The sequence below is a fragment of the Micrasema longulum genome, unplaced genomic scaffold (genome assembly GCF_059751315.1).
Source record: "Micrasema longulum isolate JH-2025_06_02 unplaced genomic scaffold, ASM5975131v1 h1tg000039l, whole genome shotgun sequence".
NCBI lineage: Eukaryota > Metazoa > Arthropoda > Insecta > Trichoptera > Brachycentridae > Micrasema > Micrasema longulum.
In genome coordinates, this window is record NW_028277246.1 from 132,862 (window position 1) to 158,901 (window position 26,040).

General features: G+C 34.2%; 1 protein-coding gene across 5 annotated transcripts; it reads right to left on the bottom strand.

The window, feature by feature from the left end:
• Ald1 (fructose-bisphosphate aldolase) lies at window positions 1–25,721 on the bottom strand. Of its 5 annotated transcripts, none has more exons than XM_088226187.1 (9): window positions 25,677–25,721; window positions 11,564–11,720; window positions 10,478–10,569; window positions 9,516–9,690; window positions 7,574–7,777; window positions 6,270–6,385; window positions 5,405–5,504; window positions 4,687–4,886; window positions 1–990 (listed from the first exon to the last, which is right to left on the bottom strand). In XM_088226187.1, exons 2-9 carry the CDS (start codon window positions 11,673–11,675, stop codon window positions 895–897), a joined length of 1,095 nt encoding a protein of 364 aa, XP_088082313.1. In that variant the 5' UTR covers window positions 11,676–11,720; window positions 25,677–25,721; the 3' UTR covers window positions 1–894. The 5 variants fall into 5 exon arrangements, with proteins under 5 accessions (XP_088082313.1, XP_088082321.1, XP_088082292.1 ...); XM_088226195.1 differs by lacking the exon at window positions 25,677–25,721 and adding an exon at window positions 17,237–17,292; XM_088226166.1 differs by lacking the exon at window positions 1–990 and adding an exon at window positions 2,356–2,840.
• Between the last annotated feature and the right edge of the window lie 319 nt (window positions 25,722–26,040).

Here is a 26,040-nt window from a genome sequence, read left to right on the forward strand (position 1 = left end):
TTATGTTTATAGAGGTTTTATTATATTTATAAGTAAGTTACATACAACAAGGGTGATTCGAGTGTTTTGGGGACCTGCATTTCTCCTGTGTTTCAATTACATACAATTATTATTATAAATTGATCGAAATTCCTACACATAAAACTAGACTTTATTTCCAGTACATTTAAAATCAGTAAAATTAAAACACGCATCCTATTTAAAAATACATGAAGAATTTTATGATACAGATTTTACTTCATTTTAAGGAAAACCACGGGCGCCAAAAAAATTAACAATTATTACTACAACATCATAGTTGTGAATTATTTAAGCTAACCGTCTAACCTCCAAGCAGTAATTGATTACATAAATATTTCAATATAGTAACAAGTCGGAACAACAATAGATTTTCAAAAATATAAACAACTGTAAAAAAATCATGAAAGCGATTATGTATAATAAATAAGAATGATAGTTTTAAAAGAAATGTTCATAGTTGAAAATTTTTCCATAGATGTCACTTCGGTAAGTAAAAATAAAACATTATTTGATCGAGATCAATGAGAACAAGACACCATCTGTGAGTTTCTGATACGTTTTGCTCATTTTAACAATAATTAAAGTGGCAATACTAGAAAGTAATTATTTTTAAATTAAATCATCTTTAAATGGCTTGCTAAACTTTTAGCAGGTAACTAAGATAAATGATAATCTTTGGTGAATTATTTTCCAAACATCATTTTAATTCGCTATGTTGCCAACAGATGTCAACGCTACATTTTAAGAAACGAGTAAGCCATTCAAGAGATAATGAATAATGTTTCCATGGCATTTATTACTAAACATTTTGCGTACAAGTTTGTGGCAATGTTTTGACTATTTTTAGTTTATTGCGGTATGTTCTAGAAGGATTTAGTAGGCGTGGTTCTGAACGAACAAGGATGCGTCAGCTCCCGCACCCACAACTGAACCGGCAACGTATTTACCCAGAGAAGCGTCTCCGTTGGCCTGAAAAAATACAGAAAAAAAGGTAAACTTACGATGCTGGGAAGGTCTTACGAAGGTAATATAGTACGCAAAAGATCATTTTAAACCATCACGCTGTTTTGATCGACTCCTGCGAAATTCAGTTCATGGTGCATCAGTAATTAAACCCCGCAGTTGTGATGAAATGCACCTTTGCATTCCGAGCATGTAAACGAGTTACTGACACCCACTGGTTCAGGACAAACGGTGCACATTGCTGAAGCCATCATTTGTATTACTGACAGGCACAATATTAATAAAAGAGTTTGATTTTCGATAATTTAAAAAGATTTACACAGTGAAACATCAATTCCGAAACAGACAAGTAAATCCGAAATGCGTACTTTATTAGTTTAAAGAAAAATAAGAGTGTAATTTTGATTTTAAACTAGTAAAAACTATATTTATTTGCAGAAGATTTAAGCGTGGCACTAAACTCTAAACGATTACAGCATTACAACAGATGATATAATATGAGTTTGTAGAGATTTTTCGTCTTTTCAATAGAGGTGTCTATTTTTTTTAATTAACAAAGAGCCACAGCACATCATGTAAAAATAATGTATTTTTTCCTCAGTTGGTTTGGTTGTGTGGTGTATAATTCATAACTTCCTTCCGTATCCTTTATTTCCCACCTGCTGACAAGCCTCTAAAATAGACCCGGTTTGAACCTCGGACCCTTGATCTGCGAGACACTACGACGAGTCATCATTTTGCACACTGCGTAACAGCCACCATCTTGTCTATGATTACACATCCATATTTCTTCAGCTGTTTCCATCTGTTGACTTACGTCAAGTAAAGGAAGAAATCTGTTGAAATATGTCGCACCCTCAGAAGTACTTACGAGAGCGCAAGTCTTAGATTTGTCTGTTTTGAGTTATGAATGCAGTTGAAGAACATATTTTTCCTCCTCAGGAGAACATTCGTGTATCTCTATGATTTATTTTGAGGGAGGTAAACCACTAACTTCATTGACTACTTAAAATATTGCTGATATAAAAAGGCCTGACTACATAGACTACTTAAAATATTGCTGATATAATTTTTTTTGACTAATTGGACATAAAATAATACTGATATAAAAAAGCCCGACTACTTGGGTTTACTCAAAATATTTCCGGCATAAAAAGGCTCGACAACTTGACTTACACAAAATATTGTTAATATATAAAGGATCGACTACTTGGACTTACACACAATATTACGGGTATAAAAAGGCTCGACAACTTAACTTAGACTTACACAAATATTACTGTTACAAAAAGGCCTGTGTGCATAAATTTTATGAAAGGAGAAGTGAGGTTAGGATTGGTTAAAATAAAAGGACAAAATAAAGCAAAAACATAAAACATGAAAATATTTATTAAAAAAAACAAACATGAAAAAATCTTAAATGCAAATCTGTATAATTTGGATTAATATGCATGCTTTTTAGTTTTGAAAAGGCAGATTAAAATAACATCAATATAAAAAAGTAAAAATAATTCACACAAAAAGTGTAAACAGTGAAAACTATTTATTAAAAAAAAAAAATACTAGAAAATTTAACATGTTGGAATATAAATAATTTTAATATTTATATTTGAAGCACTTTTATTTCAATTTGAATAAAAAAATGTTACAACAGGCAGTCTTTTCAAAATGGAATAGTGCTGAGATTTCTTTTGTTTTTCTATGAAATCAAAAACACAAACATAAATTGGAATGATAACAAATACAAAATTGTTTATGAACTAGTAGGCGTGTGATTGGACAAAGTTAGATTTTGAACCGGCCAAAGAACCGATTGAGCCAGGCGCGTATTTGCCTTGACAAGCTAATCCATTAGCCTGCGGTCGATTGAAATTTAAAAAAAAGATAGCAATGATTGAATGGAATATAAATGTTTTTAATTTTTTTTAATTTCACAATAAAAAGAGGTTGTTAAATGTGGTGTCGCATTTGTGGCACAATGCGTTTGTAGGTGGGCATGCATTGTGCAGAAGACATCGGGCAGGAAAAATGAAAATGCAAAACAAATAGAATTAGAAAAATTAAACAAAATTACAGTTATAAGCATTAGGAAAAAAAACAATTATAGTCCTTAAAACATAACATGATTAGAATGACAGTTGTCAGCAAAAGTGACGACATTACTTTGTAGTAACGTCTAAGGAGTGATTTATATTGACACACGAAAAATCATTAGTATCTGGCATGTTAATTAATATTTTTAATACAATGCTTGACATATAAATCAACATAAATACATAAAATCATTTTTAAACAAAAAAATATTAAAAAAAAAACCTAATTATTAACGACGTTCTTACAAGGTTATATCATTTTGCAAAAACGTTAGAGATGGGACAAATTGATCGAATAAAAAAATAATTCATTTGATGTTGTTCATGAAAAAAGTATAAATGTCTTATTTTTTGGTGAAAAATTGGCTTGTTTTTGCATTAAAGTATCAATTTTCGGAAACAGAGTTTCGTGTTTACATTTAAAAAAATGTTAAAATTGATTTGATCGGTACATGATCAGTGATCAGTAATTGACATTAGTTTGGCAGCTGTCATTTTAATCAAGCTATATCTTAAGGACTATAGTCGAGCTTCGTTGGGCCTTAGTTGGATCTGTTGAGTGCATAATTTTTTTTTTTAAGTGAAAGCAAATATTATGTAAAACTACAGGGTCCTGCAAATGATCTACCAATTTTAAATTGGCGCAGAGGCCAATGGACGAAGCTTTGGAATTGTTTTAACTTCCCGAACCATTTTAGTTTCCATCATGGCGTGGAATGGTGTGAATGTACATTTGTAATCAAAACTTTTTAATAAATAGCGACTCTGTCACTGCTACACAACGGTTGTTTCGTTAGCATTTCAAAGTAGGTGACACAGAAGAATACCCAAGTGCTATGGAAGGCGGAAGTCTTTTAACACAAGCCAAGGACAATTGCCCAACTAAAGGTTGCTTTTTTGTCGTACAATCACATCAATACCAGAGGCGATAACTCTGCGAGTTATGAAAAATTTCAGGGGTGTATCATCATTTTTAAAACAAAGTTATGTCAATACGAAAACAAAACCCCAAACCGCCTTATTTCATACAGTAAAATAAAATATAAATTACGATACTTGTTTCATTTTTTTGCGTTTCAAAATCGGTAGATCATTTTCACAAACCCTGTACAAAATAAAAATTAAAAAGCGTGCAAAATTAAATTAACTATGAAGAAAAGATTAATTTGTAAATAAAGGTAATAGCATTAAAAGATTTTGTGTTGAAAAAATACTGTTTTCTTAGGAACATGATAAAAATTTTTTATTTAAATGTTAACAATGGAAAACAAACTTCTGAAAAATGCAAGTAAATATGTCTACAAACACTGGATATTTGTTAAAATGTCGAGTATATCTGGTTGCTTTTTGTCAGCTACATATGACAATTGTCAAAAATCGAGCGTATCTGGTAGAAGCCTGCGACATTTGACGGTCATTGAAAATCTAGCAAACATGGGAGCAAATCGCCATCGTCAAAATACATTTTTAAAACCTAACTTATGGCGGCGTCAAACTTCCGCATTGCAAAATATTCCTTTGGCACGTGGCACTAGTGAGGTCATATTATTATTTCAAAAAACGTCGTTTAAAAATTTACATAATAAAATGAGCCAATTCTGGCACTAACCTTGGCCCTCTTGAGCAGTTCTTTCTGCGCGAGCGGAACGTTCTCGGGCTTGCCTGCCCACGCACGCAACACGGAGGCTTGCAGAGCGCGTCCGTAGCTAAAGGTCAGCGCCCACGGCTTGCGGCCGATGAACTTGTTGATGGCGTCCAGGTTGACGGATGCTTCCTCCTCTGACTGCCCACCAGACAGGAAGGTGATACCTGGACAAGGATATTAATGATGATGAATCAACTCTACCGGAAGAACTAAAAGGTTCAAATTGGGCAATAGCAATCTAAAAGATGCACCTAAATCTGGTCGGTTTTCAAAATTTGACAATGACATATTAAAATCCCCGGTCGATTCAGATTGATCATTGCGGAATTACCACAGAAACTCAAATCCTCATGGTCAACTGTGCAGTTACATTTACATTGCATCGGCAAAACGAATTGAAAGGGAATTTGCGCAAAAATGCGCGATTTCTTTGTGGTACTTCATTATTTCTGGACTGGACTGGATCTAAAGCTTAAACTAGAATATCTTGCATTTAAATATCAATTGGTCGAAATACTTGCTGTATTTAGTGTACCAATGTAGTGCTATTGAATCAATAGGGGGCAAAAAATTATATGATGGCGACGACTTAATCGAAAAGCAATGATTTATACCTTTATGGATTAAATTACAGAGGGGTGTGGAGAATATGAAAGTACATATTTTTTATTGAGACTCTTACCAACTACGGCGGCAGGAACGGTTCTCTGCAGAGCGGTGACGGTGGCCTTGGCAATATCAGCGGCAGTGTACTTCTTGGAGCAGGACTGGCCGGCTGTGACCTGGTAACACCAAATAATTGTCATTGCTCTATTCAACTTCATCTGATATGACTGCATTTGTCTCTGAAAGTCTTTTTAAGGGCTACTGAGGTTGGCTTGCCACCCGTTTACGCTGGGACGGCCGATTGAGAGGAAGCAGGATGTCGAAGCCGCACTATCCCCTTTTGTACCGGGTCAGTTACACATTTAATATTAATATGAATTAAAAAAGTTTATTATTACGCTATAATAAACCTTTTTAGTACAAATAAAACCATCACGCGGAGATGCATAATCATCACTGAGAATGAAAATTCATAATCATCATAATATGATCGTAATTAATCATTACTAGCCAATTTGTAGCATTCATGGAGGAAGACACAAATATATGTTTAAGAAACTCATAAATGTTGATATTGAAGTCACCCAGTTGTAGTAATTACCCCACAATATGTGGAATAATTATGTTTTTGTGTTAGCTCTATGTATATGGTAGTGTTGTGTTGTCCTCGTGTCAATATTGTGTATGTCAGTTACTTTTGTTAGTGTAATGTCATTATTCTCAACGTGTTCTTGTGCTTTTATTATTTCTTTATTTTGCTAAAGACGATGCTCATTTTTTACTGTTTTCCTGTAGTGCGATTCTGAACGCTTTCTAGGGTAAGCTGGCATGTAATTTAGGTACTAATTACGTGCTAGCAACGGTTTCTCAACCCTCTAGAGAGTCTCGAAAGTCTCGTGATCTCGGCGAGTGCCAGAAAGGGTGATGGGGATGGTGCTTACCATGTTGGGCTTGAGGAGTGTTCCCTCGAGGTAGACATGGTGGTCACTGAGCGCCTTGTACACGGCGGCCAAGACCGTCTCAGTCACCTTCTGGGCGCGATCAAGATCATGGTCACCTGTGGTGAAAGAAATTTAAGATTATAACATTATTACCAAAAGAGCATAAAAAATTTGTACAGCAATAAAACATTCTAACCTTGTGTGCGAAGCATTTTATTGAATAACCTGAAAACTCCTTGGCCTACAACTCGTATGGTGCGAGTCACTCGCCTGAGCAAATGGTCATATAAAAACGCCGTAACTTTTTGCCTACTATTTATCCACGGAAGTATTTCCTGAGCAATAGGGTTGTTGATGGTTGGAATAAGCTGCCACAAGATCTGATCTCAATGGGTTCAAAAATGGACTACAATTGTTTCGGAAAAGTTAAAGTGCGACAACAACAAACTTTCGTTTAAATAGATTTAAGCATATCAGCTTTAAGCTGCTCGCTTAAAATTAATAATAATTATAATTTATTAGGGAAAAAAATAATACTTTCTCACAAACAAGGAAAAATATACTTGATAAAACAGATTTCAGAAACAGAAAATACGGAACAAAATAAAACACATTTTAATAACATTACTGTCATTCATTGTTCAATAAAATTCAACACATACTGTTAAGTAATCTAATTTCCATAATTTGTAAAAATAATCATCCAATTTAAGCATGTTATAGCAAAATATAACTTCATTTTTTGAAAAAAATAATAGACATACTAGCGGAAAAATTAAAATATGAATACAAGCATGGGTAGAGAGTAAAAAGGGTCAACACATATCGCAAGAAATTTTTAATGACTTTGGAACTTTTCAATTTGTGTTTTTAACATTAACATCTTTTCTTAATGGTGACAAAATATGAAGTAAGCAAACGCCTAAATCAGCAGATAAGATTGAATACGGGATAATGCTGAAAGAAATCTTTGAAAAAATTGACCTTTTGCATTATTCATTTGAAAACAAAACACCAGATGGCCCGGATAGGCATCTGACTGAAAGAATGATAATATTGATATATCAACTCTTGTATTTTATGTAGACTCGTGCGACATCATAGTACAAAAGGATTAAAGGTAGTTAGTTCCGCACAACAATTTTTCAGTGTTCCTGGACTGACAATGGAGGTGTAGGCTTACCTTCCGTGCGAGAAAAACGATCCAGATACGCAGCAATTGAAGAGCCAATGCCGTGCCCCCGCGTCGCCGGGTGCGGAAAGGGAAATAATGAAGAAGGTTTATAATAATATAATTAACATACCATCGGGGAGAACCTCGGGTTCCACGATGGGCACGATCCTCTGGGATTGGCAGATGGAAGCGTAGCGAGCCAACACGTTGGCGTTCTCCAATATGGACTGGTAAGAGGGAGTGTTCTTGCCGATCTTCAGCACGCAACGCCACTTGGCGAAGTGGCAGCCATCCTTCTTGTACTGGGCGCAACGGGCCGCGAGGTCATCCAGGCCTGAAAAATCACAATTTTATTTATGAACTTAAAAAATTCACCTCTGTCTAGGGGGCGATTGCATATCAATATCTTCAATGGAATGTATCCCAACGGTATGCTTAAAGTTTCTACTGCAGTGAAACTGGGAAATTACGTCCCCAAAATTTGCATTTTCCCAAGATAATTATTGAAGTTCTATTGAATTTTGTATTTCTTAGTAGAGATGGTTAAAAAAATGTAACTACTATTTCAAAACAGTTACCCTTCCAAAACACTTAAAACAGTTTCACAAACTCACCCACTGCACTAAACTGTTTTTTTTTTAAACGTCTTCACGTAACAGCTTAATTTGTGAAATGGCAACTGTTATTGCTATTTTTATGAAAAACCTGAAATGCCCATCTCTATTTCTTAGTACATTTAAAACCCAGTTGCAAGTTTTTTTTCCCACAATTAACATAGGAGAAATATGCTATAGGTACCGGCTGAAAACTGACAGCTCAAGAGTCTGAGTTAGTATTTAGTCTCTATTATTATTATTATGGATAACTTATATAGCGCCATTTTCGTAATATAATTCCTCAAGGGCGCTTTACAAAGTGATTATATAAAAATATAGATTATATTTTATTCTGTTTTAATTTCAGAAAAACAATGTACTTTGTCACCACATGCTAAGGATTTATTCAAATGATATTAGAGAACAAGTGGGTTTTAAGTTTCTTCCGAAACATCACTTCACTCTCACAGTTTCGCACCTCTGCTGGGAGAGCATTCCATGCCGTGCGCGTTCGGGGAATTTAGTGCGCTGGCTCTATCATTATACCATAATGTTGGTCAGAAAAAAAGTAATTTTAAGGACTGTTTTATGGACTCTTATTATTTATTACACTAATATTCAAAAAGTTGAAATAAAAAAATGGTTCAAGCATACCTTTATAATTTTTTTTTAATGAAAAAAAAAATATTTTTCACTAACCTCCAATTAAATGTTGCCTTGAGTTACATTTTTTAGTCAGTCCCTTTAAAAATTCAATTTACCAGTTTTACTGTACTATTTATCAAGGAATTAAGAATATTTTTCTACTGACAAGTTGACATGTGTTTAAAAGAACCTAACGCTATTCTTATTCTGAAGAATGGGAGTCAGCGTAATTTACTCGATTGCACGTGACGGGCCCCCGTAAATTAGTTCTCGCCCTCCAAGTCCAGGTCTTTAAAGAGCCTGGCCACTGAGTGGAGGGTGAGTGTTCTCATAATGATATATCTTCTCCTCTGAGCCCAGATCCTTAAAGTATCGGGCAATAAGGTAAGTGGCGAGCGCTCTAACATCGTCAGGTTTTATCAGTGGTCGCCCGAGGATGCAAGTTCTTTTGTGATATAAAGCATCACATTCACATAGAATGTGTGTAGGTGTTTCCTCACCTGTGCTGAAGAACCTACATCTAAAAGTTTTAGAAAGCAATCTGCAGTGCCCTGTAAGGGCTCTAGTTATAATCTAAATTTGGTTTCAAACTTAACACTAACTATATATTTTTTTTTTTAAGGCGGCAACATTCCTTTCGTAGTGTTGCTATTGCACCTTACGGCGTAGCGCACATTGTTACCTCAACTGTCAAATGATCTGATGCATGCGTTGTGACTACCCTAAATTCTCAAATCTTAACAGTCATATTAATTTCCCTTTCGTGTTAAAAGGGCATATGTGATTTAAAGTAGCCATCTCAAAATTACGATCAAGTCATTAATATCTTACCCTGGGTGGTGCACTCATCTTCAGATCCCATGAGTGGGACGACACCTTTGTCGACCTTGATTCCGGGAATGATGCCTCTCTTGTTGAGCATCTCCACGAGGGGAGTACCGTCGGCTGCCTTCTGGTACAGGGTCTCCTCGTAAAGGATGACTCCTGAGATGTTCTCGGAGATGGCCTGAGGGACAAAGAATAACCATCAAATAGGGGCAAGTGCCGATGAAGAAAAAATTGTTATAATAAACGTATCAATGGATATCCTTTATAGTACATGTTTTTCTATAAACGTTGCATTTGCATTTAGGCAACTATGAGGTTTACCATTTTTTTTATTCAAAATTTGAACAAACTAATTTGATACTTCATGGTTGATAGTGATGTGAACTTTGTTTTCACATTTGATTGTTTTTATTCAATCTAAACAAAATATTTCATTTGATTACTAAATTTCTCCGGCGTATAATAAAGACACGTCACTACTTGCTGTGTATCAGATTAAGCTATTTTTGTGTTGCTCCACCCCATCCCGTGTTTAACTGTTATAGTACAATTTTTTTTTAAATTAATCACACAATGTGATACGTTCTACGTAGCGTACAAAATTCATGAAAAAATATTTTTGAATTTTAATACGCCATAGACGTAATTCTGAGAAACAAAATACGTGTTAGATGTACATGCCGTCCAATATTGTTCTATAAAAAATCTATTTAGAAAACTAAAATCAACATTTCGTGGATTCAATTTCGGAGTCAGCTCATCCTTGAGTAGAACTGTTGGGTGACCGTTCTTAGAAAATTAAAACTATGGTGATTTGAAACTGACTGCACTCAATTTCGGTAGTTTGGTACTTGGCTTCTTGCAGAATCGAAAGTACATCGAGGCTGATCTTTGAACTTTCATCGGGAAAATAAATTGGCAGAATTTATTTGGACAGCTGAAAAGAGATATGAAAATGTACTAACACTTTCGGTGTTGAAAAGCAGTTCCCTGTAGTTCCGGCGGTGTTCTTCATTATTTTCGACTCCAATGTCCTGGAGACGCTTGCCCATTGTGCCTGGAAATAAAAATCACTTAATTTACTATGATAATTTGAAATACATTTGTATATAATACTAAACAAATCATTTCTGCGTCAAGCCGGATAACTCCATCTATGAATACCAAATTAAGCTCCTCGCTACTATCCGTGGCCCTGTTATACGGGGCATATTCAGAAACTAAGTGTACTAGATTTTTATTATTTTTTTAGAAAGTGTATTTAAAAAAAATAACAGGATATTGTTGATACACTTGTTAATTTTTTTCCACATAATTGCCGTCAAATTCAATGCATGGGGCAAAAGCATTTTTATACCCCTCACAACCTCTTTCTGCACCGGCTCGTCGGTTGAAAATTTAATTTCACCCGTGTGTGCCTTCAGGGTGGTGAAAAGGTGATTATCTGAAGACACCAAGACAGCGGAATATGGGCGGTGGTTTAAAACATCCCAACCATCTGAGTCCAAGAGCGCCTTGGTGGCTAAGGCTGTGTGACTGTTGTATGGCGAAAAATAAAAGTAGTTATTCGTATTGTGTATGTAATAAACTTGATAAACTTTCGTGTACCCACAAGGACCACCAGACTCCAACACATGTTCCAGTGTGAGTACAATAGGACAAACTTTACCCACCATTCTCCCCTCCCCCAGTGAGCATCCACAGAACAGCTAATAATTATGCTGAGCTGTTGGTCTTGCTCCACACCACTCCTGCTGCAATCAAACCAGCTATCCTATGCATCGAATGGACATCCCCTCAATTCACCTCTTTTTAACATGTTTCTCTACTCATCTTCACTTTATTTCCTTTTTCTATCTTTTAAAAAAAATTATTACATGTTTAGTGTAATAGTAATAATTTTATTTTATGTTATTTTCTATAATGCTTTATGTTCTTATAACTGAATATTGCAAGGGCCCTCTGGGCGTTATTTAAATAAATTAATTCATCTTTTTAAAGCTAAATGTTTGAGAAAATGCAAAAAATCGATCTCAGCCCACCCTACTTACCGGTGGACTCATCAGCAGCAAGAATTCCCTTTCCGGGAGCCACGATGGCATAGGCGATCTTCTTCAGCTCCTCCTGGAGCTCCACAGAGGGGTAGTTGAAGTATGTGGTCATCTTGAAGGGTTGAGATTAGGAACTGCTAATTAGAGAACCGAAGAACTGGAAAGATGAAAAAGCTCAGTAAGTTAACAGTAGTTTTTTAACAGCAAAGTGCCTTGAAAAATAAATGTGAACATCTGGATTATCATTTTCTAAAAGTGCTATGGTAATATGGGCACTTGCAATACCGGGTGCCAGGCCTGCCAACGCAGCAAGCTAACACGTCACCAGCAGCGGCAAAACTAATTCCAGCGTTGGTTTCGGTTGTCCCAGCATGACATAGTTAACGACTCTCAACATTAACGTAATAGAATCAATTTACATTGATTAATTTGTCCATCTCTAACGTTTTTGCAAAATGATGTAACCTTGTAAGAACGTCGTTAATAATTAGGTTTATTTTAGTATTTTTTTTTAGTTTTAAAGCTGATTTTATACATTTATGTTGATTTATATGTCAAGCATTGTATTAAAAAAATTAATTAACATGCCAGATACGAACGATTTTTCGTGTGTCAATATAAATCACTCCTTAGACATTACTACAAAGTTATGTCGTCACTTTTGCTGACAACTGTCATTCTAATCAATTATATTTTAAGGAATATAGTAAATAATGTCAAAATACTAAAAGAAAGCTCACCGTTTTTTTTTATTAGCGCATTATTATTAGTGAAATAAAAATCGATAACACGCGATTAAAAAACACGGCCAAATTAAATACAAACAAAAGAAATAATATATGTCAAAATTATTTTAGACTACATTTTTAAGTTTTGTTTAAGGTTTCGGTTAAGGATTGGCCGAAAGGTGACTCCGACTGGCGACGGTGCTGCACTGCGCTAAACCTGACTTCAGACCAGGGAAATATTCACGACGGGATCCTGGTCTAGTACGTGGGGCCAGGTTTATCAAACAGTGTTGTTTTTTTTATAATTAAAAATAAATAAATATTAGAGTTCTTATTATACACTCAAGTATTTAAACTTTCAGACCATTTCCTAAAAGTCGTAAATAAATTGTGCTGGAAAAAAAGCAATCGAGTTGTGGTAGAGTGGGATTTGAACCTGGGACTTTTGGTTCGTGAGTCCACAATAATATCACGGGACCACAACCTGGGGGATTTAGTGGCTATGTGATGTTTTCTTCTTTATTCCCTTTCCACAACTAATGGTGCATAGGGCACTGTACTGGTACACCAATCGCAGCGTATCTTGATCATTTTTGTTACAAGAAGAAGGGCTGATCAGTCTTACGCTTCAGTTGCCAGTCCTATGAAGGGGACTATGAAATATTCTAGTGATGAAACATAGATATAAATAAATATTTCACATGAACCATGTCGAGATCTCTTGCATGGCAGGCAAACGCGCTGACCATTACACCAGGAGGCTATGATGTCACATGGGTATAAATAATACAGCTCCGAGTGTAAAAAGAACCAGAACTCCGGACGAGCGTTAGAGTCAATGTGTGTAGTGGTTGGGGCGTTCGCTTACCAATCTTGAGAACCCAGGAGGGTTCAATTCCTGGAAGGGTGGACGTGAAATATTAGTTTTAAAAGTGGTTCTACACTTAAATATTTCAATGTTTCTAGACTGGCGCATGAAGTGTAAGAATGATAACCTTACTTTTCTGGTATGCCCTATGCACCAGAGGATGATAGATAAAAATAAAAGGGCATATGTGCAATTATTAAATATATAAATATTATCAGGAATTATACTCAGATATGATTTATTTTTTGAAATCTCGATTTCTACACTACATTTTGACAAGATAACATTCATTGGGGGTTCTGGTTGTATTCAACAAACATAACTGTATTCGTCATACACCCGGACAAAGCGAAATGAGTTTGAAAAAATCGAAGATTTACGATGCTAATGTTGATGGGTGTAAAAAACAGGATACTGAACATGACTAAATTAAACAAATTCTTTAAAAAATACACGTATCAAGTCAGAATAATCGGCGCGCGTGCACGAGAAGATGTAAGAATTTAGAGGAAGCGATGTCAGTATGCAAAGCTAAAATTATGTGGCGTTCCATACTCTCTGCCTACCTCTACGGTGAAACGGCGTGATGGATTGCTGACGAAATTCTTGTTTTTGTTAATATCAATATGAATAGTTCTGCATCATTTGAATAAATCCTTAGCGGTGACAAAAAATATCGTTTTTCTTTAATTACAAATTAAAAAAGTTAAAATTCAATTTATTTCTTTATATAATCACTTCGTAAAGCGCCCTCGAGGTATAATATTACGAAAATGGCGCTTTATAACTTATCAATAATAATAATACAGTAATCGTACAACAAATTATTATACCTTTCTTAAAAAATTCACACATCGTCACTTACAACATTTAAATTTTCTCATGGAATTAAATCAAACCAAATAAAGGCGTATTTATTTTCAGTGTATTTGATTACAGTTGTACCTACATAGCAAATATACGGATAAATTATATTTGTTCTGATTTATTGATTAGGTGTTCTATTTTGGCAGTTCATATTTATACGCATTATATTTGAAAGACACGAACTATTGCGTCGAATTTGATCGCTTCAGATGACAGTCCTGTTAAACGGCGAACTTTGCGAAAATATATTTATAAAACGAATATTTTATATCAACTCTGTCTGGAATCGAGCTCCAAACCATCGCATGGTAGCTTAACACGTAACTACTAAACTACACGGCGGACAGAAATGTAAAATTATTTAATCTAAAAAAGTATTAAATATTTCCAGATCACCAAACGAAAAGCCGACCCCTGTGACTTGCGCAGACGATTTCTTGCACGTATCGCTGTGTTCAGGTCACCCTATCGACGAAAATATTTTCATAATAATTATTTAGTGAATTATAGCAAATAAATCATAAAAAAGTCATCGCGTGCGCTTGGCTTTGTTATGCGTAGCTCTACGTCGTTCACTATGGCAAAGACTTTTAAAATCCTTTACTGTACATTAGTGCGAAGCAACTTAGAATATGCATCACAAATATGGAATCCTATGTACAATGTGCAGATATCACGCATTGAAAATAGTCAAAAAAAATTCGTAAAGTTCATGTGTTTCCGGTTGAAACTTGAGTTTAAATCTGACCAGTATATTCATATATGTAAAAAAACATCACCTACTGCCTCTGCAAAAACGTCGTGAAATAGCGGATATAATTTATTTACTTAAAATTGCCTCTGGTTCAATTGACTGTCCTGAACTACTTTGCAAACTTTCTATCAATGTTCCTTCCAAAGTTTTAAGAAATAACCCTCTTCTTCACATACCTCTTGTTTCATCTAATTATAGGCAAAATTCATATTTATGGCGAACTTTTAATAATTTTAATGTAATAAATAAATCATTTAACATAGATTTATTTGAAAATCTTAATAACGTGCGGCGTTTGCTTTCGAAATAACTCGTAGTATTTTTTTCTTTTCTTTTAAATTTACATTTAATTACTATTCATTTTATGTTCGAGAATCTTTTTTAACTTACTGTGATGCTACTTGTGAAAACCTGTAATTGGCTTATTTGTTATTCGTTTTGTTATATAAATATGAGATAATTATGGCTGTTGGTTATCCAAATAAATAAAAATAAATAAAATAAATAATTATTATTTGGATGGGTCGTGGGGTCTACCGCAAACTCTGAATTCGGGCAAAGAAATTTCAGGTTTCTGGGCCCCAAAATATTCAATATGTCAACCGAACATTGCTTTTGCAATGCTTTTGCATGACCCGGATTCAATTAAATAAATTTGTAAAAAATTGGTTACTGGGTTTAGGTAGATAAAAATCGTTAAATTTACTCAAAAACATTCTTAAATAATAAATGGTATAAATTAAATTGTATAACTATATAATAAATTAACTAGTAGGTCAAGACTTTGAACTGATAGATGACTTTGTGTACCTCGGCTCGCTTATCTCCAACAACGGCAGTTGCAGACCTGAGATTGGTCGCAGGATTCAAATGGCCAAAGAAGCAATGAACCGTTTAAAGAAGATTTGGCGAGATCGAGGTATATCAATAAACACAAGAAAGCGGTTGATGGAAGCCCTGGTATTCTCCGTTTTCCTATATGGGGCTGAAACGTGGACAATGCGTGCCTACGAGAGGAAGAGGATCGAAGCATTCGAGGCGTGGTGTTGGAGAAGGCTGCTGCGAGTGACTCGGACAGCCAGAAGGACAAATACATCGATACTGGAAGAGCTCCATATTACAACTCGTCTATCAGTGGCGCGTTTGAGAAGGATACTGTCTTTCTTTGGACATATTGCTAGACGTGAGCCAGACAATCTAGCAAACGCAAGAACGTCTGGCCGAGTTGAAGGTAGGAGAAGCCGGGGTAGAATCCCATATAGATGGACTGACCAAATAAAGGTGGCAACGGGGCTAAAATTTGGTGAGTCAGTTTGCCGGGCTGAGGACAGACTGGAGTGGAACAGACTAATCAGAAGTGTTCATGGTGATCACGATCCTCCGCATTGAGGGACCGACTTGGAAGAAGAAGTATAATAAATTAACTAGTAGGTAGTAATATTATTGTATAATTTGCATAAAAATGTCTGCCTTAAAATAGGTTGTACCTAGTTAGGCAGACTAGACATGATCCAGAGAAATCTATTGCCTAAGTGTGTGTGTAGTAGATAAAGAAATTGTTATTTTTGTTAATAAACCATGATTATTATTATTAATAAAGACTTATTTGGTACAATCCAATTAATTAGCGCCTACTGTATCGTCTTTGTGGTACTGAAACTAGGCCAAACAATAAAGGTTTTAGCTCTTTAACTTCACTAAAATCAACAAATGGAAGAATTGAAGAAATATGGATGTTCAAACATAAGCAAACTGGTGAATGTTACAGTGTGTAAAGTGGTCACTTAAACCAGTCATTGACAGGTCATAAGCCCTGTAAATGCCTAGATTTCCATATTCCCTTCTTCAAGGTATTCTTCATCCCTGTTGTAATTTGTTAATCTAAATGACTCCCGAGGGGGTGAAATCCAGTCTTTTGTCTACGAACATTTGGACAAACTCAAATATTGTAAAAATAAAGTGTTACATAAAGTTATTTCATTTTAATATATTTATTTATTTTGTTATTTATAAATTTATTGCAAAAAATACATATACGTATACACATATACTAGTATAATCTGTTATAATGTTTAATTGATTTTAATTGAAAACGAGGAACTAGAATCCCAACCATCCATGCGCTCTATAGCAGCAAGACGTGCTGGGATATTTATTAATTGTACAGCGCCCTTGAGGTGATTTTTACAAAAATGGCGCTATATAAATTATCCAACTATATAATGGTTTTCCTACGTTTCAGCTCCTCTATAGCTTGGCGCATTATTCTTCGAAGAACTAACCCAAGTATCAAATAAATTATACACTTGTTTACTAATCAAGTTGTGACATAGTGTCAAAAAATGTTTAAACCGCTCTCATATAAAATCATATGTGCCTGTTGTTCTACGATTATGACGATTTGACATACCCTTTTCTGGTGAAATGGCCGAAAATAATATTTTTTCCAAACTTACTTGATAATATTATTTTTATATTATCGCCGCACGGTTATATTAATTTAATTAATACTGATGCAATAACACAAGCGAGCGTATATTTAACCAAATGCATCTAAATTCAAGGTCCAATAACAAGAGCTGTGATTGGTGGAAAGGGAGGCGCGTCAGACAGGCCCCCGACAACTTTCGGCGCGACAAAATGTCGATAAACGGGTTTGTTGAATAACAGTGATTACACTAAGACCTCGTTTCACACGGTTTCGAAATAACACGGTCTAAAAATAATACTGAAAAAATGTTGAAAATGCGTAGTAGAAATATAATGAGAAAGTTCGGTGCTGTGGGTCCTTAAAACATAGCTCGATTAAAATTACAGCTGCCAAACTAATGTGACTAGTGGTGGGGAAGTACTGATCACTGAGCACTGACCATGTACCGATCAAATCGATTTTATCAGTTTTTCCATGCAAACATGAAACTCTGTTTCCGAAAATTGATAAAAAAAAACGCAAAAACAAGCCTATTATAGCGTGTTTAAGACAATAATTCACCAAAAATAAGACATTGTATACTTTTTTTCATGAACAACATCAAATTAATTATTTTTTTATTCGATCGATTTACATTGATCAATTTGTCCTGTCGTCTAACATTTTGGCAAAATGATGTAACCTTGTAAGAACGTCATTAATAATTAGGTTTTTTTTTTTTTTTTTTTAGTTTTATAGCTGATTTTATATAATTATGTTGACTTACTACAACAGAGAAGAAGAATATTTTAGAGAAGGTAATATAGAAGTCGAGGCGTCTACAGGGCTTATGACCAGTTGTAGGCTGGTGTAAGTGGCCACTTTACACACTGTGTAACATTCACCATTCCGCCCATATTTGAACATCTTTATTCTTTCAATTCTTTCGTATGTTCATGCTTGTGAAGTCAAAGAGCTGAAACCTTATATTATTAGAATTAGATTAATCTCACCCGCATAAATAAAGGTTTCAGATCTTTAACTTCACAAATATCAACAGATGAATGAATTGAAGGAATACAGATGTTCAAAAATTGGCGGAATGGTGAATGTTACACAGTGTGCAAAGTGGCCTTATAAACTAGCCAATGACAGGTCACAAGCCGTGTAGATGCCTAGACTTCTATATTACCTCCTCTAAAATATTCACAATCTCTCGACAGCATTCAATAAACTTTCATCTTTGTTTTTCACATTCCATACTTCGCTTCCGCACCAGGACTCCATTGTGAAAGGCTAATTTCGATTTCTAAGACAAACATTTATTTTCATTGATTTTAGTGGGACCCTGCTCCCGAAATAAAACGCTGTAAATAATTAATGGAAAATGCTTTATTTATATAGCGTTATATCCTCTCTGCCTACCCCTACAGGGAAACGGCGTGATAGCTATGCACTCTTTAACACAACACTCTTTCCTCTATCGTGCTTGCTCTAACTATAATGCTTTTTTTCATCTATTGATATTTCATTGAAATTATTTATTGACAATTCTTGATGGAATTCCATTGTAATGATGTAATAACTTATATTTACATATAAGTTATTAATTTTAAAAAAAATTGGTAGACTTCCACTTATTTATTTTGACCAATTAGCGCTTTCACCCTCTAATGGGCATCTTCAGACTGGTGAATATTATACAGTGTAAGGATAATTTATATAAAACTAAATATTATCTTAAGTGTAGGTACATTTAAAAATAAGTTGAAAAAGATACAATACGCATTATTTCAATGGAACAGAGTGAGACAAATTATTGAAACATGTGTTGGCGGTGTACTTTAAGAGAATATTCTATTATATATGAAAAATATTTATTGTTTTATTACAATGCACAGGGTCTAACTAAGGGGGCTAATAAGGGTGAGTTTTCTCACTCAAAACCGAAATTAAAAAATAAAACAGAATTTTCTGTACGAAAATGTGTATATTTGTATGAAAATTTTAAGCATGTTGATCGGCTACCTGTATTTGAACATGTTTTAAAAAGTAAATTGATATGATTATTCAATTTACCATACGGAAAATTTGAATTCAATTTAACGACAATTACATTTTTTTTTTTTTTTTTGGCATTTTTTTTTTTTTTTTTTGCACCACAACAGGCCAGGAGGCCTAATTACAGTGGTGAATTACATCACAGAGCACCCAGGCTTGAGAAAAATCACATTTTATTTTTTGTGTTCTCACCGGGAATCGAACCCGGAACCTTCCGTGTGTGAGTCAAGCGTCTTGACCACAACACCACGGAGGCCGCCTACTTACAACTAACTTTCCTCTGTAAATTGGTTACAGGTCCAGGCTTTGTAAAAATTCCAAGTTCAATGCTGTCGACGAATGGCGAACGAGGTATTGGGTATTTACTATTGACACTTGGCAATTCTCGTCTTTAGTTCACTGCCAAGTGGGTGATGCCAACACACACTGTCAACACAGATTCAAGTTACGTAATGACATTTGCAATGAGCCCGATTATAACTCGCCAACGAGACGAGTAAAAACAATTGAACAGATAAATTTAAAATGTTTGAGAAGGCACACGCAAGGGAAGGATTTTTGGACCTCAATTTTCCTAAGAATAAATAATTTAAAAAATCTGTGCTTCTTTGATGAGATATACATTTTTAATTTACGAATATTTAAATATTACAACATACATCCTACAAAAGGTAAAACAGAATTCTATGCATCCACAGTGCTTATGACCTGTCATTGGCTGGTTTAAGTGGCCACTTTACACACCCTTCTGTAAGATGTTTTTCATGTCTGTTGTAATATGTTAATGTTAACAGCTCCGTATAGTCCTTAAAATATAGCTCGATTAGATTGACAGCTGTCAAACTAATGTCATTAGTGATGGGAAATTTCTGATCACTGATCAAATCGATTTTATCAGTTTTTTCATGCAATCATAAAACTCTGTTTCCGAAAATTAGCATATTATAGTGTGTTTAACACAATTATTCACCAAAAAATAAGACATTTATACTTTTTTCATGAACAACATCAAATGAATAATTTTTTTATTCGATCAATTCGTCCCATCTCTAACGTTTTTGCAAAATGATGTAACCTTGTATGAACGTCGTTAATAATTAGGTTTTTTTTAGTTTTAAAGATGATTTTATCTATTTATGTTGATTTATGTGTCAAGCATTGTATTAAAAAAATTAACTAACACGCCAGATACGAATGATTTTTCGTGTGTCAGTATAAATAACTCCTTTGACGTCACTACAAAGTTATGTCGTCACTTTTTCTGACAAATGTCATTCTAATCAAGCTATATTTTAAGGACTATAGGTGTTTAAATCCAGGCCTTCTCTACAAAAATTTGGACAAACTCAAAACATTGTTGATGAATCCACCTGGTTCAAGAAGTATAACAATAGAACAGTATTTTCAGGTGTTGCCTAGTATTTAGGTGAAATAATTCAATCAAATAAATCTCACCCGCAACAATAAAGGTTTCAGCCCTTTAACTTTACAAACGTCAACAGAAAGAAGAGCCGAAGGAATGTAGATGTTCAAAATTAGGCTGAATGGTAAATGTTACACAGTGTGTAAAGTGGCCACTTAAACCGGCCAATGACAGGTCAAAAGCCCTGTGGATACCCAGACTTCTGTAAGATGTTCTTCATGTCCGTTGTAATATGTTAATATTAACAGCTCCTTAGGGGGTTGAATCCAGTCCTTGTCTACATAAATTTGGAAAAACTCAAAACAATGTTGATACTAAAACATGTCTAGCAAAGTTAATTGCTTTCACAAAGAAACCCATTTACGGGCTTATAGCTAATTATTATAGAATCAATGAACTAAAAACAATTAAAAATAATATATCAATAAATAAATTTAAAGTAAATCTAAAGGAATTTTTTGAACACGTGTAAAAACTGCATTAAATGTTAATTAGTATGAATATATTATTTTATGTTTTTTTCATTATTTATTCTGTTTTTTTATTTTTTTTATACTCGTATATTAAAAAGTATATAAACTCTTATAAATATAACTACAACAGTGTAAGTCACTCTCCAAGCACAAGAGTTAGTCTCTTTGTTTGGAGAGTTACAGTGATAACATTTACTAGATGTATAAAGGTAGATCTGTATAGAATTTTTAAAAAACATGTACCTTTTATGAAATTTATTAATAAAAATAAATTTTAAAACTCATCTCCTTCATTTTTTATTTTTTGATAATGATCCGGATATTTGGCAATCCGGATGACTGGAGTTCTACTGTATAAGTATATTTAAAAATGTGTAATAGGAATTCATTGTGACATTATACAGATGTGTATTTTATTGCATACTAGCGCCAAAAGATCTAGCGAGATCGACTGCAGTAGACGACATACTTATCTAGTCAACTCGCGCATGCGCTAATCGTCGCCGTACACATTTTGTTTTGCACGAGCTTTTACCCAAATTCCAATTAAAAATACCAGATCTGGTGAAACCCTGGCTTCAGCGAGACAGAGCAGACAATACACAATCCGTAACCTCACTCCGAATGTGAGTACTAGCAGAATACTGTAAAGAATTTGTATGATTTAGTTACATACAACGAGCGTACAATGTTAGTGCGTATAAAAAAAAGCAAGGGAGGATTTAGCTTTCTGAAGCGCGGACTTCCATTGCATATATAGTCGCTTGTTTACAACATGCTAGACATATTATATTCCTAACACATAAAGGTACAAGTTTACTAAATGTAAATAAATGCGATGCTAATGTTTTTAGTCTAATATTCGATTCCTGGCTATGTTGACATGGAACACATATTAAATAATAATTTTTCAGTGCAGTATAATTTTTGAACTGGCACCTATAGTGTAAGACTGCTTATCTTGCCGTTGGAACTTAATTAATGACTGAGATGAGCTATATTTAGTGAACAGAGGCAGTGCCCTATGCAGATATTCCATGCAAGTGAGGGACTAATGTGTTAAAGAAGTAGGGAGACTTCACGTCGGCCTCGTGGTGTATGGTTAGCGCGTTTGCCTACCATGCAAGAGGTCTGCGGTTCGATTCCCAACATGGTTGATATGAAATATTTATTTAAGTGTTTTTACACTAAAACATATTTCATAGTCTCTAGACTGGTACCCGAAGCGTGAGACTGATCATCTTATAATAGAGAAAATCCAAAAGAAGTTTCTGAGATATCTCTACATGAGAGAGTGCGGGTATTATCCTTGACTCTACCCGATCGAGTTTCTCCAGGGTATGCTTGGCTACAACAGTTTAGAGATTTTTATTTGACTACACATTTTTATCGATTGTTGCGCGGTATGATCGATAATTCTGAAATTATGATAAGCATTGGTTTGTATGCTCCTGATAATTACCTAAGACAGCGTCAGCATAGATTGTTTCATATTCCGATATTCAGGACCAACCTGCCTATGGTTATGCCTGTTGGAAGGGCTACCGCTATGCTAAACAACATCACTCTGGATATTGATCTGTTCCATGTATCCGAAGGGGTTTTCCGGAACAGGATTCTCCTACTACTTTGACATGAGTCTCTTTTGTGTATTTTTTTTTTTTTATAATATGTATGTATTGAATATATTTTTGTAATGTATATGTTATATTTAAAATAAATGAATTGAATTGAAATCTTACCTTCATGTAACAAAAATGATCAAGATGCGCTGCGATTGGTGTGCCAATCCAGTGCCCTATGCACCATTAGGTGCGGAAAGGGAAAAATGATGATGATGAGCCTTAAAATTTGACATCGCATAATGAGTTAACCCAAAATTTGAAAATACACGGTAGATATGCTCAAAAGTTATTTTAAATAGGTATAGATCGAACCCATATTATCATTTCTATAAAAAAACAACATCATTTAACATTGGAAGAATAATATTTGTTCACTTAACAATAAAATTGATAAAGGTATCATGAAAGGTCAAACAAATTTTAATCTTTGTGCGTTCCGTAGTTTCTTAGATTAAAAAATTTAAATACACAAAACAAATATTATGAAAACAGTCAATATTAGTTTGATAAAAGTAAGACAATACAATCAAGAAATATTTAAGAACTTCTTATTTTTCTGCAACGCAAAAATATATGTGGTTAGTAACTCATGGCAAATAAACAAGATTTATGATTTCATTACCGAAAAGCCTCCATCTTAGAATGGACGGAGCCGTATCAGTTGGAGAGTGCATGCATCAGACTAAAGTAGGCATGCGGAGTTACTTAAACAATATTTTATTATGTTAATATTAACAGCAGTCAGCGCCTTTGCCTATCATGCAAGAGGTCTTGGGTGCGATTCCCAACATAGTTGATATAAAACATTTATTTAAAAAGGTGTTTTACATCAATATTTCACAGTCCCTGGACTGGTACCTGAAACGTATGACTAATTATCTTAACTTCGTGTAATTAAAAAAAAAACAAGATACGCTGCCATTGATAGGTACCTGTACCGCAGTGCTCTATGCACCAAGTGCGGAAAGGGGATGATAAAGATGCAATTCTTAAATAAATTTTTAAAATAAGGAATTTCGTTATTTTTAAAATTTCAATACATCCAATTCATATGTTTATTTTATCAATTTGTGTATATAGCCACTAGCCCATAATTCCAGAGTGTAAAATTAGTGTTTTGTTTATATTTCTCACATCAATTATTATAATGTTATTTTAATTTGTTGGTCAAAATTAAAAAAGAAACAAAAAAATTAAAACAATTAAAATGTGTTTATTCTTAGATAGATGCATGAGAAATATTTCAAATGATTATTTATTAGAAAGACAATAGTGATTTGATGATTTTATATGATTTATTTATTTATTTTATTTGGGATTTTTGCAGCTATTACATAAAGAAATAAGTAGAAATATATTAACAATACTAGAGCCAATTAAAAACATCCACTGTAAATCTAATAATACATAATATATAAGAAAAGCGTTTACATAATTGTATGTGTGTGACGTTTGTATTCATGTGTGTGTATGTGAAAGTGTGTATGTGTGAATGAATGGGGGAGTGTTGAGAAGTTGAGTGTGAAAAACTTCATGCCTCATTGGAGGTCTTCGATTCAACAAAACTCACTTTTCATGTTCTTAAAACTTGTATGCGACAAAGACAGGTAGCGCTATTTTATACCTACGAGAATTATAAGCAATTATATCGTAGGACGAGATATTGTGTCCCTACAAAAAACTGTCAGCAACAAGTGGCCCAGTATGTTATAAACAAATAAGATTTATTCGAAACGTAAACTGCAGTTCAATCAGAAGTGAAATATTCTAAAATGTAAGAAAATGTGTAAGTGATATGTCTCCAGGGTGGATCCTATGAGAAAAGTCTGGGTGAATGTGTTACCACTTTGCAGTTAACAAATATTTAAACCTACTTATGTTTTAATTTTTTAAAATGTAAAACCACGACGAGGGCATTATATAAAAATTTTCTAAAAAATGTTCTTTAGCTTCCTTTTCTATGATTTTACACCACTGATTTTATTTTACATAGGAACAAGTACATAATGAATCACATTTTTTAAACGTTAAAGTTGGTATCTTTTTTATATTAATGCATTTTCTCCCAAATATGAGTTGAATACTTAAGAAACTAAAAAAAAATTTAACTATATTAGTAATAACAGTCATAATTGGTCAATAAAGCAGACAGGTTGTAAGTATTATCTGTCTTGTGTAGAATATAATGAAGGCTATTGGAAATGGCAATTAGCCATCAATAAAACTCATTAAGTGCACAGTTCTTGTAATACTTAGCAATAAACACTGAAGAATTATTGATAAGCAGTTGATAAAACATTAGAATTCAGAATAAGTAGATTTAATTAAACATTGTCCTTCAAAGGTCAAAACCAAAGGATTTGAAGGTTAAACATTTTATTAGAAGACGATTTTATCAGCTGATTTTTCCCGTGAATTCGATCAAGTTACGAATTTCGATTTTCAATACGTACGCCCTGCAATTGTAAGTAATGTCAAGACAATGGCAATGTACTGTCGAATTATCACTCATATCTACGTACTTATTTTGCATAAATTATTGGTTTTAATACGAAGAAAGTTTTAAACAGTAACTACCGATTGGATATTATATAAATATCATGCAAGACGTGTCGAAATTGAAAGGGAGTTGGCTGTAACACCATTTCACATTGATATAACCTACAAAGATTCCGGGATAAATGTATTGATTAATCACAGAGAAGACGACATTAGCCCCGAAATAACTGCGTATATTTGGTCTGGGGTGCCATAGTCAGATGGAACCGATAAAACCATTAAAAAACCTCACAAAAAATAACCAAATTTACGAACTAATTTAAACATTGACAGGAGATCAAATATGAGAAAAAATAACGTCACTTATGGTATTATAATCCGGTAAATCATGTTAAATTCACTCACCGAGCTAAAGAAGCTTGTTCGCTCGAACACAAATGAAAACTATCTGGGTGAACTCTGGTCTCTAAAGTGGAGAACTCTTCGCCAAAGGTCGTTTGAAGGTCCAAAGAGACTTTTGTAAAATCTGACTGAAAATGTGAAATATTTAAGGCGCCCATCTGGCGGACATTTTCCAGATCAAGTGAAAATGTATTAGGTAAAACAGAATGCTGCATTGATTAGTTCGTAAAGTAGCAATGTAGTGCAGAGTTTTTTCAATAGATGTCATTGAAAGAGTAGTGTGATTTTAGCTAATCGTTGTTCTACTAACCATATGTGTACTAAAAATATAATATTACAATATATTAGAAGCAAACTCATTGTGAGA